At 44.0% G+C, this 20,697-nt stretch overlaps 1 protein-coding gene across 1 annotated transcript in view; it reads left to right on the top strand.

Moving 5' to 3' along the window:
* Positions 1–6,002: 6,002 nt before the first annotated feature.
* RPGRIP1 (RPGR interacting protein 1) overlaps positions 6,003–20,697 on the top strand; it is a gene marked incomplete at both ends in the record, with an annotated part of 44,651 nt that continues 29,956 nt past the window's right edge. Inside the window, 7 exons of the mRNA XM_080926361.1 lie at positions 6,003–6,075; positions 6,693–6,834; positions 10,138–10,379; positions 12,191–12,290; positions 13,012–13,140; positions 16,640–16,745; positions 19,579–19,602. Of these exons, the coding sequence (XP_080782487.1) occupies positions 6,003–6,075; positions 6,693–6,834; positions 10,138–10,379; positions 12,191–12,290; positions 13,012–13,140; positions 16,640–16,745; positions 19,579–19,602 (816 nt within the window). The remainder of the gene's footprint in view (positions 6,076–6,692; positions 6,835–10,137; positions 10,380–12,190; positions 12,291–13,011; positions 13,141–16,639; positions 16,746–19,578; positions 19,603–20,697) is intronic.

The raw sequence follows: 20,697 nt of genomic DNA, 5'->3' as shown, positions 1-20,697 counted from the left end.
TTCCTGTCACTTCGTGTCTGACGGATAGTTATTGGTCACTGTACCAGACGGAAAGCTGGGTGGGATTTCCCCTTTGTATCGCGCACAGCTTCTCATCCGGGTATCCAGAGGACCTGACTGACGGCCGTGTCGTCCTATCAGTGCTTCCTAGAGATCCTAGGTCCGGCCAGATCACCGGGGTGCGGGGGTGGGAAAGTCTGGGTGGAGTCTGGTAGCGGGTGCAAAGGGCCTGCCCTAGCCCCAGGCCTAGAAAAAGGGAAGCGCAAACAAGCTTTAGAGTAGGGAGGAGAGCAATCCATCCCTAGGCCGCCTGAAGTGTTAATAACTAACCAGTTCTACAGTTATTTTCAAATTCAGATGGTCTAAGCTGTAGGAAGGACGTGGCCTTGTCATTGGTAACAGCTCCCTCCAAACCAACTAGTTTCCGTAGTTTGCTCCTGTAGGAGCGATTACCTGGACCCCTATAAACCAGTTTTCTGGTCCCAAGTCGTCACACGATCTGCAGACCTGATGGCCAGCCACCTCAATTTCCCACTTCCTGCAATAGCTTGATACTTCTTAATCCCCTCAGGTCTGGAGTAAAGCTCTGGGTTACACTGTAGGAACATTAAACACAACAGGATGTACATGGCCTACTGAGAAAGGGAGATAGTACCCGAGGAAAGTTCCTGATTTTAAAAAAGGAGGGTCTCTGGAGAGATGGTTCAGCGGTTAAGAGCTCTGACTGCTCCTCCAAAGGCCCTGAGTTCAAATCCCAGCAACCACATGGTGGCTCACAACCATCTGTAATGCGATCTGATGCCCTCTTCTGGTGTGTCTGAAGACAGCTACAGTGTATATACATTTTTTAAAAAATCTTTCAGACCTTCTTTAGACCTTTAAACCTTTGGCATTTTCAAAAGATTTATTTTTTTAAATGTACCAGTCCAGTGAGTTTATTTGTTCCCAATTTTACTTTTTTTTTTTTTTTTTTTTTTAAGAAAAGTTTGGGCTAGGTGGTGTTTCAAGGGCAAGGCCAGCCTAGTCAAGTTTCAGGACAGCTGGGTTATATCTCTATCTCGTAAACTCTATCTCGTAAAAACAGTAAATATAAGTAAGTAGATAAGTAGGGAGATACAGACAGACAAATATTGGGGAGCCAGAAAGATGGCTGCTCTTCCAGAAGATAGAGGTTCATTTTACAGCACCGTGTAACTCCAGTTCCTGGGGTTCTAAAACCCTTTTTTTGGCCGCTGGTATGAGGAAGGTACCAGACACACACATGATACACATACCTGCTGACAAAAACACGCATACACAAGACAAGTTAAAAAAGACAATGCTGGGCTCGCCTAACACACAAGGTCCTTGGTGCAATCCCCAGTACCACACATAAGAGACAACTAGAGAGCTCAGAGATTTCTTGTTGTTGCTGTTAGGGAAAGCTCCGATTGATTTTACTTTCTTTTCTTTTTCCTATTCTTTTCTTCTCCCAGATTGAGTTTCTCTGTGTAGCCCTGACTGTTCTGGGACTCACTTTGTAGGCTGGCCTTGGATTAGAGATCTGCCCGCCTCTAAGTGCTGGGATCAATACCTTGAGCCACCATGCCCAGATCCTATTTTACACCTTATTTTGGAAGGCACACTGGTGAACAAAAACCTACACTAGTCAGTTCACCCCTTACTGCAAGTGAGTCCTAAGGATTGAACTAGGGTTCAGGTCTGGCTGCCGGCACCTCTACCCACTGAGCCATCCCAGTGTCCCTGAGTCTATTATTAGCATTATTAGCATTTTTGGTTAAAGCAAAACACAAAGCCAGGTGTACTGGCGCAGGCCTTCATTCAATCTCAGCACTGAAGAAAGGGGCAGGCGGATCTTTTGAGTTCCAGACCAGCCTTATCTATAGGTCCAAGATAGCCAAAGCTGTCAGAGAAGACTGTTCAGACATGAGCTTAAACCAAAACAAATTCTCTATTAACCAGCTGGTGACTACACTGGATGCTGAGGTTTCCTGTGTGGCACTGGGCCCCTCTCAGGATGAGCATTGTTGTTTTTGATTGTTATTTTTCCAAGACAAGGTTTCTCAATATAGCCCTGACTGCCCTGGAACCTGCTCTGTAGCTAAAACTGGCCTCCAACTCAGAGATCTATCTGTCTCCACCTCCTACTGCTGGGATTAAAGGCATGCACCACGACCTGACTAGGCTGCGTAAAATGGGAGCTCATTGAGATTTGGTAATGCTTGCTGGCCATTGACCCCCAGGATCCTTCTGTTTTCACTTCCCCGGTGTTAGAAACAAACAAGCAGTAATCTTCTCTGACCAAGCCCCTAAGCAGAGGCAGAGCAGGTCTGGAAAGTACTTTGCTTTGGTGGGGGAGGTGCACCTGAATCCAAACCAGAGTAGCAAGCAGGAAGTTCCCTTTGGTTTTTGTGCTATTTATTTAGACAAGGCTGGCATCCAACTCACAGCAATCCTCCTGCCTCTGCACTCATCATGCTGAGATCAAATGATTGTGTTACCACTTCTGGTCTTGATACCAGTGGAGACTGTGTCTTTCACGTGGGCTATGTTCTGACCTTTCAAGACTGGGCAGGTTCTAAAAGACTTGGGGAAAATGACATGAAGGAAAAGAAGGACAGGACGGCTTCAGGACACCAGGGTCCAGACATTTAAAAAAGGAAAAATATGTGCAAAGAAATGATTTACCAGATGGAGAAGATGAAAAGATTTGCCCAGAATTTTTACAAAGTGAGGGAGATTTATGAAACTCTCGGCTTTTGAAAAGCTACCTCACTTCATTCATTCATTCATTCATTGTTGGTTTTTTGAGACAGGTTTTCCTGAAAATTTGTAGAGCAGGGTAACTTCTAACTCAGATTCTCTGGGGTTTTTTATGCTAAAAGTTTTCCTCTTTCTTTTGTCTCCTTTGCTTTCTTTCATCCCAGCAATGACCTAAATCCAGCTTCTGATAAATTAATCCTTCTTTAACACATTCACCATCTGTTCTTCTGGCTCCAAAGTATGAGATTTCATCCTCTGACAATTTTTCTTGCAACTAATCATTATACAGACTACAAAGTGCTTTTTAGTTGATAAAAATTACGCATCATTAGTAGCATTTTACCAGGATAGCAGAGACTTACTTTTGAGCAAGCATCTAAATGTTATTTAAAAAAAGCACTGGGACTGAAAAAAAAAAAAAAAGAGAGAGAGAGAAAAGCAAAAGCTTCTGTGTGTGAATTTTATAATTGCAGGCTATATTTTTTATATTTTGTAATTAATTTTAATATATAATTATATATTAAATAATAAATATATCATTAATTCTATACTTCAAAGTTTTAATTTTATATTTTATATTTTTTCCAGTAAGTTTCTGTGTTTTGCTTTTTTTTAAGGTTTATTTAAACCACTGATGAGTGGTTAAGAGCACTGACTGCTCTTCTAGAGGTCCTGAGTTTAATTCCCAGCAACCACATGGTGGCTCATAACCATCTGTAATGGGATCTGATGCCCTCTTCTGGTGTGTCTGAAGACAGCTACAGTGTGCTCATATAAATAACAAATAAACACATCTTTTTTTTTAAGATGTATTCTTTTATGTTTATTAATATTTTTTTGGAGACAGGGTCTCATAGTGAGTTCTAGAACAGCCAGGGCTATGTGGAGAAACCCTAATTTAAAAAAAAAAGAAAGGAAGGAAGGAAGGAAAGAAGGAAGAAAGAAAGAAAGGAAAGGAAAGGAAAAATGCATAGCCAGGTCTTGTACACACTTTTAATCTTACACTTGGAATCTCTCTGAGTTTGTTCAGCCTCCTTTATTGAGTCCTAGCAGCCAGGGTGGCATAGTGAAACCAGGGGCAGTGGTGCACACTTTTAATCCCAGCACTTAGGAAGCAGAGACGGGCAGATCTCTGGGTTTGATGGTCTTAGATGACCAGGGCTACACGGAGAAACCTTGTCTTGAAAATCAAGAACAAACCAAGGCAGAGGGAGGGAAGAAGTAGACCACCTCAGGCTCTAGTGGGAAAATGTTAAATTATCTGATTCATCCCTCACTTGAGAAAACCCCATTGCCATAAATTAAGTCAGGGACAATACTCCCATAGGGTCTTTTTTCCTGAAAGAGACCTCAGGACTCATTCCTATCCATGCATGGTCTTGGCCTTCCAGTGGCTGGGGGTTTTTTTGTTTGGTTGGTTGGTTGGTTTGTTTTGTTTTTAGAGATGATGTCTCTGTGCAATAGCTCTGGCTGTACTGGAACTCCTTCTGTAGATCAGGCTGGCCTGGAACTGATAGAGATTCACCTGCTTCTGCTTCCCAAGTGCTAGAAATAAAGGTGTGCACCACCACCACCTGACCCTTTTTTTTTTTTTAAAGACAGTAACTGTGTAGCCCAGGCTAGCTACAGACTCACTGCTCCTACCTCAGCCAGAGTCTTGGGATTGCAGGCAAGGGATCCCACACCTAGTCCTTTAACAACAGATGGAAAAATCATTTTCCCAATACCAACTTATCTTTATTAACCTTAAGTCAAACATGTATTTTTCAGCTTTAGTTTTAGTAGAGAAGTTCCTGGGTTGAATAATGCTTTAATCTGCTGTCTTTCCAAGTCCAGCATTCGGTGAGCAAAAAGCACAGTCTTCTCTAGAGGGAAAGCTAAAAACAGAGCTACGAAGAGTTAACAGCTAAAAGGCCCGGATTAGTGTCTCCTTAGGCCAGTGGGAGGACAAGAGGATTGGAAGCAGGGGTATTAGAGACAGCAGGGGCCTCCAGGGGAAAGAACAGCATAGAAAGAACTCCCTGCATGGAACCAAAACTGTAAGTTTATATCTAATATAATATAATGCATATTTATAATCTCTCATGTTTCACCTCAATGCTTTTGAGAAGAGCAAAGTAAGTGTATTCATTTTGTCTCCTATCACCGGCCTCACTGGTATCCACCAAGTCACCTTTAATGCTGCCACTTTCTTAGGTCTCTCCCATAGCCAACTGACTGTCAATGCTTGGGGCCCACATAATCCCCGCCACTGGCCTCCACTCCAGTCTCTTGCTGAACGAAAGCAGTGCCTCCCTAGCTCTACTCTCTTCTCTGTATTCCTTATTTGTTGTTTCCGCCCTCTGAGATGGGTCTCCAGTACACCCCTGGCTTCACTATGTAGAGCAAATGAGCCCAGAATGAGTGGTTATCTTCCTGTGTCCTCCTGACAGCTGGCCTTACAGGCCTATGCCACCACCCAGGCTTTCCTGCACTCTCCCCCACTGAGCAGTAACAGGGGAAAACTCACAAAATGCCACACTTTTTGCCTCTATTGCTCATTTGTTCAAGGGAGGTTGATTCTTGACTGTCTTTGTTGGCGGTAGTGTTTTTTGTTTGGTTGTTGTTGTTGCTGCTGCTGTTTGTTTTTTAGATAGACAGGGTCTCTCTAAATAGCTTTAGTGCCCTGGAACTCAATATGTAGAACAGACTGGCCTCAAACTCATAGAAATCAGTTTGCCTCTATCTCCCAAGTAAGTGCTTGGATTAAGGCATGTGCCATCTTGCTCAGTTTAATCACCATCTTTTGAAACAGTGTCTAACTATGGAACCCAGACCTTGAACTTACCATCCCGCCTCTAATAAGAATGGGGAGATGCCTCTTTCTAAAGTTCCTCCAATCCCAGCCGAGGCAGCCCTCTCCATTCTTGTGCTCCCAAAGGAGCACTCACTCAGAGCATAGCCAGACCACATTTCACCAACTATAAACGCTGAACCTATCGGTGCAAGCCTTTAGTCTTAGCACTTGGGAGGCAAAGAGAAGTGAGCTCCCAGCCATGTCATGATTACTGAGTGCAGGGCCTTCCACTTGTCCACACCACCACAAATATAACTCCGATGTGTTCAATACAATCACAAAGTACTGGGAAATTCCTACTGCGGTTTAGGGAGATCCTGCAGAAGACAAGGTTATAGTTTCATAAAGACTTTTCCTTTACTTAGTGTCTTCTAGGGTCTCTTCCAGCTTGATCCTTGAGATGATGTTGCATCTAGTGGATCATATGTCAGAGGATCTGCTGGCTAGAGACACAGATTCAATTCCTCTGTTGAAAGGTAGGTTGATTCAGATATAGACATCTTCACTGACTGAGAAAATTCCATTACAGATGGTTGTGAGCCACCATGTGGTTCCTAGGAACTGCACTCAGGACCTTTGGAAGAGCAATCTGTGCTCTTTACTGCTGAGCCATCGCTCCAGCCCCGCCCCTGAAATTATAAAGATTTTAGCTGGGTAGTGGTGGTACATGCCTTTAGTCCCTCTGCACTCTGGGATGCAGAGGCAGGTGGATCTCTAAGTTCCTACACAAAAGAAGCCCTGTCTCGAAAAACAAACAAAGCTCCTGGTGCTTCTACATTTGTACTAGAGCTCTTTTCAAGCATGCAGTGTTTGTTGTATATAGTCTGCCGGGAAACAGCTTGGAAGCCTTTCTGTCCACTAGCTTCTTTTATATGTTGATAGTGTTTCTGCTGTGTTACCTTAGCTGGCCTGGCCTAGAACTACAGAAATCTCTACCAGGCTGGCCTTGAACCCACAGAAATCTGCTTGCCTCTGTCTCCTGAATGCTGGATTAAAGACATGGACCACCACTTTTTTTTTTTTCAGGACAGGGTTTCTCTGTGTATCCCTGTCCTAGAATACTCTAAAAATATTCTCCAATTACTCTCTTCAGGGACTTCAGGTAAGAAGGTAAGGGGCCAGTCACACCTGGGCAGGATGAACCCAGAAGAACGGAAATACAGACGCTTTCACCTCTGTGAAGAACCTGTGTTGGTGAAGGATCTTTCTCCAAAGCAACAAGATGGAAGCAGAAGGTACCCAGAATTCTTAAAATTTAAAAATTACATCACATTGGCTCCGTGCTAAACTGAAAGGATTATGTATTGCTTAGATGCATATACTAAAAATGACCAAGATGTCAGGCTTAAAAATATTTATTTATTTTATGTATATGAGTTCACTACAGCTGTCTTCAGACACACCAGAAAAGGGCATCAGATCTCATTACAGATGGCTTTGAGCCACCACATGGTTTCTGGGAATTGAACTCAGGACCTCTAGAAGAGTAGTCAGTGCTCTTAACCATTGAGCCATCTCTCCAGCCCGTTTCTTTTCCAAAAATATTTTTTTTGCAAACACTATTGCTTTATTCTTTTTCTACCACATAATTGAACAGAGACCACAGAGCAGCCTAAGTAACACAAGTAATGATATGCTTAGCACCTCAGTACACAGAGCAAGGGACAAGTCAGTTCCTGCTTGGCCGAAAGGGAGGGGGCGGAGACAGGGTAAATGCAAAGTCTTGGCAGAACAGGGGCATAGGTATAAGTATGAGAAGGGATTTCTCCTTTGAAAAGTAAAGATCAGGGCTGGAGAGATGGCTCAGTGGTTAAGAGCACTGACTGCTCTTCCAGAGGTCCTGAGTTCAAATCCCAGCAGCCACATGGTGGCTCACAACCATCTCTAATGAGATCTGATGCCTTTTCTGCTATGTCTGAAGACAGTGACGATGTACTCACATATTTCACATATGAAATAAGTAGAATCTGTAAAAACAAATACACTTTGAGGACACTGGTATCAGGGCTTTGTAGCCAAGACTAATATTAGTAACATAAGTGTAATTGATTTCGTTTTGTTCTTTTGAGCCAGTTATCTGGCTGGCTTGAAACGTATGTTGACCAGACTGGTCTCAAATTCATAGAGATTGACTTGCCTCTGTCTCCTGAGTGCTAGGATGATAGGTGTGTGCCACCCCTGCTCGGGTATGTGGTTGAGCAAGTGGATTTATTACTTGTTACAGCTTAGAGAGGCAGAACATAGAGAAAATGCGTACCACAAGGGGAGGGAGTAAAAGTGGTTCAGTAAATCTGCGTGGGAGTCTCTGCTTTAGGTCATTAAGGGAGAGTCCAAGGAAGGAGGAGTTTGCTCTAACTTTGGTACTGCCAGAGTGAAGGACTAATTCTACACTCAGGTATCGCAGGAACTAGGGGGAGTTAGAGCCACAGTGAACCTGGGGCTGGGAAACAAGTCACAGTCACTCATAGTAGCACAGATTTTTTCTTTTTAATTACTTCTTTTTTGTGTTTTTTTAAAAAATATTTATTTTATTTTTATTTATATGCATGTGTCTGTGTTCATGCATGGAGGTGCTCTAGAAGGCCAGAAGAGGTTGTGGGAACCCCTGGTTACTATAGGTGGTGAGCTGTCCAATGTGGGTGCTGGGAACTGAACTCTGGTCCTCTGGAAGAGCAGCAATCATTCTTAACTGTGAGTCATCTCTCCAGCCTTAAAAGAAAGAAAATAAACATTTAGCAACAGGGTCTTATGCAGTCTTCGATGTCCTAGAACCCTTGATGTCAGGGGTTCTCAACCTTCCTAATGCTGTAACCCTTTAATACAGTTCCTTGGATTATGGTGACCCCCAAACATAACATTATTTTTGTTGCTACTCCATAATTGTAAATTTTGCTCTTGTTATAAATTGTAATGTAAATGTCTGTCCAGACTCACAGACTGAGAACTGCTCTATGTAGACAATGATGGCCAGGGTTCTACCTGCCTCTGGTCGTGAGTACAGATATCAAAGGAGTGTTCCGGGGTGCACAGCCCCCCTTTAAATATTTATTTAACTTTATTTTATACTCAGTGTGGGAGTGTCAGATCCCCTGTAACAGGAGTTTACTATGAGCTGCTATGTGGGTGATGGGACTAAAACCTAGATCCTCTGGAAGAGCAGCCAGTGTTCCCAACTGCTGAGCCATCTCGCTGGCATCCCCTCCCCCACCCCACTCCCCTGCACCCAGCACCCAGCCCCTTTTTGTGTTTTGTTATTGTTGTTTATGTTGTTTTGTTTTAGATGGGGTTTCAGTAAGTAACCTGACAGGGCTGGAACTTGAAGCATCCCATCCCCAAGGTTGGGATGACAAGCAGGCTTACTGTAGATATGTGTGAGAGAAGAGGAACAGTGTCTCCAAAGGTCCAGACGGAGCTGGGCCATTTGGGGGGCGGGCAGGGAGAGTGAGAGCAGAGCTGCCGACTAAGAAGGCCTGGCCAAGAGAGCAAAGGGGTTTTTTAAAAGGAATGGTGTAGCCAAAATGGCTGAATTCTATAAGGAAAAGCAGCTGTGGGAAGGGCAGCCCAGACTCTGGGCTGGAGGGTTAACGGCAAGGGACAGGGGATGCCAGCCAGAGGGACACTGGAACAAATAGGGACTGAGGGATGCAGGCAGAGTAGGAGGCCAGCCTGGACTACAGAGCAAGTTCCAGGACAGCCAAGGGCTACACAGGGAAACCCTGTCTCAAGAAAAAACAAAACCAAAGGATAAAAAGTATGAAGGAAGAAGGGAGGGAGGAAGGAAAGGGAGGAAGGAGAGAGGGAGGGAGAGAGGGAGAGGGAGAGAGAGAGAGAGAGAGAGAGAGAGAGAGAGAGAGAGAGAGAGAGAAGTAGAAACAAAACTCCCCTTAGTGGGGGAGGGGCAGGCGGGGCTGGGTGTTGTGAATGAGAGATGAGAGAGAACCAATCTAGAGGCAACTGGAAGAGTCCAGGGCAGAGAGAAAAGGGAGTAGAATGGAGACGGTAGTGGCAAGAGAGCTCTGGGTGGACAAATCGTTTGGATGATTTGTGGCTGTAGGAGAAAAGCCTGATATAGCTGAAGCAAGCCAGGAGTTCTAGTGTGTGTGGGTGAGAGCGGCCCAAAACAACAACAGCAACAAACAAACAAGAAGATCCAGTTATAGAACATTTTCTTAGTGATTGACAAAGGTGGTGGTGGGAGGGAAGGGAGGAATTGGGGGTTTGGGGGGCTGAGACCCACGGCACATTGCATGTATTGCTAGTCCTGGACTGAGCAAGCAGGTTAAACAAGCTAGTAAGTAGTATCCCTCTGAGGCCTCTACGTCGTTCCCGTCTCCAGGTTGCAACTCTGAGTTTTTGTCCTGCCTTCCTTCAGTGATGGAGTACAATGTGGAAATATAAGCCAAATATGTAGCAATAGTAAGCCTAAGACATCAATGCTGAAGGCTAATCTGAGGCTTGCCCAGCTAGAATCAAGCCCTAGGGTCAGTCCCAGCATGGGTTGGCATGTGGGAAAACCCATGTGGTCTGAATTGCTACAGGCGAGGAACAAACAAGCAGCGAGCCGCCACTACCCAACCGGACCTACGGACACTTGCTGTGCTCCAGGAGCCTGCGAGGCGGAGGAGGCGGCCTTGGGTCTCAGCGTCCCCTCGCCCCTCAGCGACCCCACGCAACACGGTTCCCAGGAGGAGAGCGCACATGCAGCGCCTGTGTCCCTCGACTGCAGCAGGCGGTGCTCAGTCTCGAGTCCACGCGGGACGCAGACTGCCTCATACCCCTGGTGTGTAGCGACAGCGGAAACCCAAGTAGAATCTGGAACCACGGCCCCTGCTCCAGTGAACTGAAGCGCCCGTCACAGTCCATCTTTGTTTTCTCATTTTTCCACTTTCCTAAAATCCTTCCTCATCCCCCAACTCTCTCCCGGAAGTAGGGTCCAAATTTCTGTATTCGCTGCTAGCATGTAGCTCAGGGGCAGAGGGCTTGCTTAACATGTTTGAGACTGTAGGTAAATCTCAGGGACCACCAAAGTAAACATAGCTAAACAACAGCAAAAAAACCAAACAGAAAATGAGGAGAAAGGGAGTAGAAAGGGGGAAACAGTGATAAGGACTCAAAAGGAAAGATTGTCTCCGTGAAGGAAGGGAACCCATCAGGGAATGACTTGTGGGAGGCAGAGGAGGATACACAAAGTGGTGGTCCATGTGTACAACTGGGGAACCCAACACGTTATATGTTAGTTTTAAAAGTAAACATTAAAGAAATCGGGATTCCCGGGCATGGCGGCTTATTAATCCCAGCACTCTAGATGCTGGAGAATTTCTTTTCGACACCAGCCTGGTCTACATATCGAGTTTCAGGACAGCCACAGCTACACCAACAAACCCTGTCTCAAAAAAAAAAAAAAAAAAAAAAAAAAAAAAAAACAAAAAAACAAAAAAACAAAAAAACAAACAAACAAAAAAAAAAAAAAAAAAAAAAACAAAAAAAAAAAACAGGCAACCAACCAACCAAACTGCAAGAAATGAACACATGTCGCCGGTTGTGAACCAGGTTAGGCTAGACACACAAGCTTGGACCAGCATCTTTCTTCCTCTGACTTGTACTGAAAGACCCTCAAAGCGAGGAACCCCCCCCCCCAGGCTCCATCTCAGGAAAGGCGACACCCCAAATCACTTATGAGAAGCGATCTTGATGCAAACAGCAAAAGAACTTTTATTCCAAGTGCGCTGGGGCCCACAGTTGTTCGCCACACAGGGCTAGAGGACTGTGGACCCTGAGTGCAGAACCGGGACAGTTTTTATAAGGTTTACAATAAAGCCTGCACATCGCAAGCCAATTTCATAGCATCAAGAGCCTGCACGGTGTGGGCCAATCGATTTGTACCACTCCATAGTTTCTAGGCCAATCATTTTAAATCATTCAAGCCCGCATTCCGTGGACCAATCAGTTTCCTAAAGTCTCGGAGGTCCGCATTTGCAAGGGCTCCTGGGTGGGGGTGACAAATTGCAGTTAAGATAGGTCACTAGGACTTAAGTTTGACTGGGAGTTTCAGTGTGTAATTTTTCCTTTTATGGTGCAAGCAGTTTACAGAAGCCAGATAAGCGGTTAGTCAGCTCATTTCCTGTTATCTTACTAGGCCAGGATCAGGGAATTATGCCGTTTCACCTAGTTCCATATAGAAAGCAGGCTCTGGACCAGCAAGAAGTGTGACCTTTTACCTATTTACTGGCAGAGAGCAGTGTCTGGAATTTGAGGTATTTAGTGCTTCTTTGGAGGCTGGAGTTAGGGCTCTTTTAGAGTGAGATAGTATTTCTAAACTTCTGACTTTTTGGGGTCATTGGAGGGTTAGGCTGTATTTTCCATCCTTTTAGTACCACTGAGTGAGACAGTGTTTTTGGCTGAAGATATTTGCCCCTGTGATTTTGTGTAAAAATAAAGAAGTGTCTCTGTGGCTAATTGTCACATAAGATTTCCCCCAAGTCTCAGGGCTCTCAGCAGCCAGCCCTGGGTGTCCTGGCTTCAGCGTGTGGTGTTCTGGAAGGAACCATGGCTACATCTCACTTTTTTTTTTTTCCTGCCTAAATCTTTCAGGGCCCAATGACAGACGCAGCCACACAGCCCCTCCCACATTTCAGGAACACGTGACGGATGAAAACACCAGAGCGGGAATAACCAGTGAGCCCAGCCAACCGTGAGTGCTACTGGTGGGCCACATGATGGTACCCAAAAAGCTCTAGCTGGGAATATATCACTTAAGGAACAGTGAGCGGTGCTGATTTCTGTAATAATCAGAGAAGATGAAAGGCAGCTCTAAGTCAAAATTGCAATGCCTTTGTTTAAAAATACAAAAGAGCCAAGAGGATGGGCATTTCCTTAGTCTCAACACGCAGGCCCAGAGAAGGTGGATCTCTGTGAATTCTTGTCAATTTTTATATTTATATTCATATTTATATTAGTAAAACAGGTATTTCTCTATCCTTTGTATGAAGAATAAAAGTCCTTTTCATGACAAAGTATTCTCTTTTCTTATTAGTTTTTTTTCTTCTATGTTGACATTTGCAGGCTGTATTTTTAAGACTATAAACTTTTCTAATTCTTGCCCCCCACCCCCGGGGGTGGGGTAGGGATTTCTCTGAGTAACCCTAATTGCCCTGGAACTTGATTTGTAGACCAGGCCGGCCTGAAACTCACAGAGGTCCACCTGCCTCAGACTCTCAAGCACTGGGATAAAAGGCACGAACTACCCAGCTAACTTTTCTGACAGTTTTGTAAGCCAATAGCTGAGTTCTGAGCCCTGTAAAAATGTTGCACATTTCTCTTTTGTGTTTAATCTCTCTCAGTTATAACAGTACAGTTTTTATCCGCCAATTCCCAACTTGGGCTAAATTCATTGGTCTTTGTTTGCCTAACAGTGCTCACATTATAACTACTGACTCTACACATACGGAAGAGATCCCCAGGTCTCCTGAGAAAACGCCGGAAATCGAAAAGCTTGAACAGAGAAGCTCACTGGAGTGTGCTCAGAAGGCTGCAGAACTTCGGTGAGAGCGAATATTCTGTGCTTCAAACCATATTGAGCAGAAAAAATAAGGTTCCTAGCTGCAGTTTTTTCTTCATTCCTGAAGAAAAAAAAAAGATTTCCCTCTGGCTGAAATGCAGACCACCCTTAATACACACCTTTAATCCCAAACAATGAAGGTAAAGTTACTTTGTAGAAGGATGCACCCATGTTTGAAAGTGATGTCTAAATGAGTGGCAGACAACGTAACGAATCAAAGAAACATTTGACAAAATAGGATCTGCCCTATTCTCCTGAGGAGAGGAAAGGAAAGCCCTTTAAGGGGCAGAACAGAGGGAGGGGAAGGGGCACTTTTACTGAGACAGTTGTGCAGAGACAGCTTGCAAAGAGAACAAGTTAGACTAGACACAGGTAAAGACCGAAGGAGACAGAGGATGAGGAGCGAGAAGATTAGAACAGATTGATGATTTGAGGCCGAGCAGAGCAATTCAGGAGAAACTGAGAGAAGCCAGATCGAACTAGTTATCATGGAGAGAAAGTTAAGCCAGAATAGCTGAGTTGACCAGCCAGCCAGAGATCAGAAAGAAGGGTGAGTTTATTCAGCAGCAAGCCTCAGAGGCTGAAAACACTCTAGGCCTAGATTAAACTATGGAGGCCAGAAACTTTCAGCACTAGGCCTAGTTTAGCAGACGGAGACAGTAAATCTCCAAGATGACAATTACATCAGGCAAATGAAAAAATTACTGTTATGGGGTTGGAGAGATGGCTCAGAGGTTAAGAGCACTGGCTGCTCTTCCAGAGGTCCTGAGTTCAATTCCCAGCAACAACATGGTGGCTCACAACCATCTGTCATGGGTGTCTGAAGACAATGTCAGTGTACTCATAAGCTAAATGGATAATAATGTGGTATATTCATTAAAAAAAAGTCTGGGGAGATTAGCCCAGTCAGTAAACTGTTTGTCAAACAAGCCTGAGAACTGGGGTTTGGAGCCTCAGCACCCATGGAAATTTGGGTGTGGCAGCACATTCCGACAGTCCCAGCACCTGGGATGCAAGGGACTCCTTGGAGCTCCTTGCCTAGCCTGTGAAATGAAACTGAACCTAAATTAAAATTTTAAATAAAAATAAACTGAGAAGGCTCTTCGTGAGAGATCTTGTCTCAACATATAAAGTGAAGGAAGATAGCCAGCATCAACCCCACGTGCTTGTGTGTGAGAGTGTGAGAGCCTGAGTGAACACCTACACACACACACACACACAGGCACACACACACTCACATGCACAGAGGAAAAGAGAGAGGATAGACTGCTGGTTTAGATAGGTTGTTCAGCACAATTGAATAGGGAGTATCACTTACTCCTTCCACAACCTATTCAGATGATTTTCATTTCACATGCATCAGTGTTTGCCTGCAAGTCCACCTACCACCATGTAAGTGCCTCGTGTCTGTGGAGGTCCTGTAGATGCTGAGAACTGAACCCTGGTCCTCTGCAAGAGCAACAAGTGCCTTAACAGCCAAGCCAACTCTTCCGGTCTTTATTTTTTAAAGATTTGTGTATGTTTTGCGTGTGTACAAATGATTTTTGCCTGCAGGCACCATGGGCCTAGGGCCCAAAAGTGCCAGAAGAGGGCGCCATGTCCCTTGGAATTGGGGTTGACTGCTGGTTTACCCTGGGACTTTTGTCTTTCCAAGAGCAGAAAATGTTCACCACTGAACCAGAAGTAGTGTCTATTACAAAAATGAGCCAGAAAACTGGGGGCACAGACCTTTAATCCCAGAGCTTGGGATGCAGAGATAGGTGCATCTTTATGAGTTCAAGGCCAGCCTAGCCTAGAGCATTCTAGACAGACCAAGGAAAAATGAAGAAAAGATGTAAATGAACAATTATTAAGGCAGAGACAACAGCTGATGTTAAAGTTCACCCTTGCTGTTGTGTATACTGAGAGTTTGGGCAAGCGTGTTATTACATGGATCTGCCGTTGCATATCACAGCATAGCCACTAGACTAGAAATCCCCTGGGCTCCTGCTTGTTTATGTCTCCTTTCCCAACCGCCAATGGCACTAATCCTTCTGTTCTCTCTGTATATAGATTTTGCCTTTCCCCCAAAGTATTGTATAGCTGAAACTATTCAAATACAGCTCTTTTCTCTTAAACTTATACATTTAGGATTCTACCAGGTTTCCATTACTTGATAGCAGCTCTCTTTCACCCACCCCTGCTACCTTAGGCTGAATAACAGACAGTCAGGTGACATTTTATTTTATTTTGTTTTGTTTTTTGAGGCAGGGTTTTATGTAACCCCAGCTGGTCCAGACTCACTATGGTGCAAAGGATAGTCTTGAACCTTTGATCCTCCTGCTTCTCCTTGTCAAGCACTGTGGTTAGAGCCATTCACCACTGCCTCTGGTTTACACAGTGCCAGGGACCAAACTTGGGACCTCCCGCATGTTTGAAAGTCCTCTCTGCCACCTGCAGTGCAAGCCCAAACCTGTAGAGATCCTTAGACACTGAATACTTAAGCCCCATATTTAATTACTTGGAGGTGGAACCTAAGCAGTAGTGTGATTTTGAAGATCTCATTCATGACTAGCTAGGAGTGAGAGTCCCTGAGACAGAGTGAGCCTAAATCTCTCCTACAATCCTCTAAGCCTTTATTTATTTATTTATTTATTTATTTATTTATTTATTTATTTTTGAGACAGGGTTTTACTAAGTAGCTATGTAGCTCTGACTACCTTGTTACTTGTTTTGAAGACTAGTCTGACCTTGAACTCCTGCATCTTTCTCCCCAGTGCTGATTAAAGGTGTGTGCCCCCAAATAATTTGTTATCTTTTGTTTCGCTTTTGCTTTTCAAGACAGGATTTCTCTGTGTAGCTCTGGCTGTCTTAGAAACCCAGGCTGGTCTCCAACTCAGAGATCTGCCTGCCTCTGCCTCCCAAGTTTGAGTCCTATGATTAAAAATATATTCCACCATCATTTTTTAAAAATGATTTTTTAAAAAGGAAAAAGCCACCTTTGGCTATCTAGAGATGGTGAATCAAAGACGTAAATTAATAGGCTTCTGTTGCAGCTATATTTATATTTCTAAGGAAATATATTTAGTTGGACTCTGTAAGACTTCTGAGAAACCGTAAGAACCATAATTAAAAAAAAAAAAAAAAAAAAAAAAAAGAAAGAAAAAAGCTGGTCTTCAGGTCTAAACTGTCACAATTAACAGGAGGCTTCCTACTCCCGATGTGTTATGAGGGAGGCAGAATGGGAAACAGCAGGAGGTTCTGGGCTGCAGATGCGACAGTTAGTGTCTTTTAAAAAAAAAAAAAAAAGATTTATTTATTATATATAAGTACACTGTTGCTGTCTTCAGACACACCAGAAGAGGGCATCAGATCCCATTACAGATGGTTGTGAACTACCATGTGGTTGCTGGGATTTGAACTCAGGACCTCTGGAAGAGCAGCCAGTGCTCTTAACCACTGAGCCATCTCTCCAGCCTCCAGTTAGTGTCTTCTATCTGCAGAGCTTCCATTAAGGGGAATGTGGAGCTGATTCGACTGAAGAAGCTCTTACATGAGAGGAGCACCTCGCTGGCAGCCACAGAAGCCCAGCTGACGCGAGTTCAAGAGGTGACCTGCTGTAGTAGGCTGTGCTTTTTAGAGAGGGGAAGCCAACGAGCTCATGCATGAGCTCTGAACTCAACCCCTGCCAAAGGGGGAGGGATGGTACTTAAAATAAACCTGTTCCTGCCTCTTCTTCCTCTTCCTCCTCCTCCTCCAGGTTCTGTTTTTCCTTTGTATCCACCCCCTTCTTTGTGATGGGCTCTTATTCTGTAAAGTAGGTCAACTGAAACTCCCGATGTAGCCCTGGCTAGCCTCAAATTTACACAGTCCTTTATTTGCCCACCCCTCAAATGCTGGGATTACAAGTGTACCCACCACCCCCCAGCTGAGTTTTTGTTTTTGTTTTACTTATGTGATCTCATAATTCAAAGACACTAAGCTACTTGTCTAAGGTCATCTAATATACAGGGATATTCAAGCCAACCAAGCCTTGCAAGTCTACTGCTTTCTCAATATTGTTCACTATTTGTGTTCCGGAGAAGCCTCAAGCCCTTGCCTGGTAAGATGGAATTTGGCAGGGTTAATTTGTGTCAGGGTTAGGTACCATGCCTAGGGATCAGAATGTAATCCTGTAATCATCATGGTTGGAGGTAAGTCTTTGGTGAGCTCTTTCTATGTGCTGAGGACCTGGTCCTAGGTACTTAGAGTGTGCCCCATTTTAACACAACAAAACAGAGGTAAGAACACACAGCACTGAGGAAATTACACCCCAAAGAAGATAAGTAACTGGATCGAGGTGTAAAAAGACAAAGAGGCAGAGCAGGTGTCTTAGGATTTTACTGCTGTGTAGAGACACCATGACCAAGGCAAGTCTTATAAAGGACAACATTTAATTGGGGCTGGCTGACAGGTTCTGAGGTTCAGTCCATTTCATCATGGCAGGAAACATGGCAGTGTCTAGAAAAGGCATGGCTCTGGAGGAGCTGAGAGTTCTACATCTTGTTCCGAAGGCAAACAGAAGACTGGCTCCCACTTGGCTAGGAGGAGGGTCTCAAAGCCCACCCACACGGTGACACAATTCCTCCAACAAGGCCACACTTCGTATATCGCCACTCCTTGGGCCAAGCACATTCAAATCACCACAGCAGGGGTTGATTCAGGCTCAAATCATAACTTTTCCCTTTACCAGGTTAGAAACTCCTGTGAGGATGGTGGAAATACGGCCTCAAGATCTAAGTGAGACTCAGCGCTGTCTGTTTATTGAGCCAGTATATACCAAGTATCAAAACTGCCCAAAGCTCTAGTCTCTAAGGCAGGTCGTTGCAGGAGTGACATTGCAGCAAGTTCACAGAACAACTCTACATGAGGTACGGGGAGCGGGGTGTCAAGAAAAGGAGTGGTCCAGCCTCCAGAGACAGACACAAAAGCAGCAGCAGAAGATTCATAAAAAAATTCCCAGCAGTTCACACTGACATTAACAAGCATCATTAACTCCAGTTCCAGGGGATCCAGCTCCCCCTTTTGGCCTCTGCAAGTACTGCATGCATAGACACACATGCTGGCAAATCACCCGTGTATACGTGCAATAGAAATTAAAAATTTAAAAAAACCTTCTTAAAAGGACTCATAAAAGATTTAGTTCATGAGCTGAATTCTGAAATATCAGAAGAGTATCATGTAGTATAAGGTGCGCAAGAAAAGGAAAAAAGTTCTAGGAAGGTGAACGTAGACGCTGAAGGTTGAGGTCCTAGAACCTGAGTTAGGAATTTAGGCTTCAGCCCATAGATAATGGCAACTAGGAAGGGGGTTTGAACAAGCTTATTATAAAATCAACTTCCTCCCTCCAAAAGACCTCAGAGGCTTTTAAAAGCATGAGAATTGAAATGCATCTTGGTACATAAAGAATATCTTTGGGGAAATGGTTACAAAGTACCAGTTCTTACTTGTTCCAGGTTTTGGGGATATTGTTAATGCAGGGGGTAGAGGGGGCTTTGACATTGTATCCTGAGATCTTCAGATGTTTCTAGAATTGAAATATCTCAAAGCAACCATCAATTACACAGCAAGTCTGTGGCCAGCCTGGCTGCATGAGATCCTGTCTCCAAATAAAATAAAATAAAATAAAATAATAAAAAAATATCAAAGATCAAAACAAACAAACCAACCAAAGCTAGGAAAAGAGATGGCACAGAGGTTAAAAGCACCTGTTCTTGCATAGGATCCAGGTTCAGTTCCTAGCACCCACATTGTGGCTCACAAATGCCTCTAACTTCTGGTCCAGGAGACTTGATGCCCTCTTCTGACATCTGCAGGCACCAGGTACATGCACAGGTTCATTCAGGCAAAACATACATATGCATAAAATAACCAGATCTAAGAAGAAAATGGCAGAAGAACAGCATGAAGGCTGGAATAGCAGATACAGGTTGTAGACACAGAAGTCTTGGAGAAGCCCAGGGCCAGGGAACCAAGGACACCAGATGAAGACCCAGGTGGACAAAAGCCTGAAGAAATAGGGATCTTAAGTCCCAGATGTAAAAAATGGACTCTGTCCCCAAAGGAGAGAGGGTGGGGGCAGCAGAGTGAAGGGAGGTAGCTTCTAGGACCCTGCTCTGAGTAAGTGCACGCAGTGACATGTGCACCACCCAGGACATGGCTACTCGACTGAAGCATAAAGCATCTTCTCTTTCCCCCTCTCACTCACTGCATCTCTGGCTAGCTTGGAACTTGTTACATAAACTAGACTTGACTCAGACTGGAAGAGATGCTCCTGCTTCTGCCTCCCCAGTGCTGAGTTTAAAGACATGGGATGCCATGCTTGACTATATTTATCTTACAGAGGCCAAGTGTCTCATGAAGTTGATGAGCTGGTGAAATGATGCTTACTTATTTCTTCCAGGCATATGAAGACTTGCTCCAGAAGGTAAGATTTTTGTTGTTGTTGTTGTTGTGGTGGTGGTGGTGGTTGTTTGAGACAGGATCTCTCTACATGGCCCTGAATACCCTGGAACTCACTCTGTAGACCAAACTGGCCTCAAACTCACAGAGATCCCTCTGTATCTGCCACCTAAGTGCTGGGACTAAGGGCGTGCACCACCTCTCCTGGCATCAGACGGTAATTAATAAAGATTCTTTGACTCAATTCTTAGTAATCAGAGCAATCAAATCTAAAAAAAAAAAATCTGTGCACTTCTGTGGGTTATATGACAGTAGAATTAAGGCATTTAAATTGGTTATTAGGTCATATTGTTTATGGTAAGATGAATTATGTTATTACTATAATAAATGATATTTATTGTATTGTTTTCACAAAATCAAAATACAAGTCCGGAGTTAAGTGGTATATTTTAAGTTTATTACCACAGTAAACTATAATGTCTACTCAAAAATTCCTAGGAGTATTCTTTTGAAATGCATAAGGCAACAAGGCTGTGAGTGGGGTGCAGACAAAACAGGGTAAATGACTTCGTCTGAGGATCTCCAAGGAGCTCAGCTGTGCCTAGACTGAAGCAGCCACAGAAAATGGCACAATTCTAGGATCTTCCAAGGGGCAAGAGGAGAAATAATATTATAAAAATCGACCAAATAGCTTGGAAAACAAAGGCAGCTTTTGACAATAGCACCTAATTTAGAGCCAGGGATTAATTGGATCTTGGAAAAAAATTATAGCTTCAGCGATATGTTCAGAATGGAAACAAAGTCCTCCCTAAAAGGAAAACTATACTTGCAGAGAAATGCTGAGGAGAAGAAAAAAAAGGTCACTTTTCAGGGGCCAGGTATCATGTTGTTCATCATCTTCAAAGTCTGTCTTAGTTTTTATTCTATTGTTGCGCAGAGACTCATGAGCACAGCAGCTCTTATAAAAGGAAGCATTTAACTCGGGCTTGCTTATAGTTTAAGAGGATTTGTCCATTGTTATCATGGTAGTTCACTGTCATCATGGTGGGGAGAATGGTAGCATACAGTCAGGTGTAGTGGTGCTGGAGAAGTAGCTGAGAGTTCTACGTACAGATTCCCA

Source organism: Micromys minutus (genome assembly GCF_963924665.1).
Source record: "Micromys minutus genome assembly, chromosome: 12".
NCBI lineage: Eukaryota > Metazoa > Chordata > Mammalia > Rodentia > Muridae > Micromys > Micromys minutus.
This window is presented reverse-complemented; position numbering and strand designations above follow the sequence as displayed.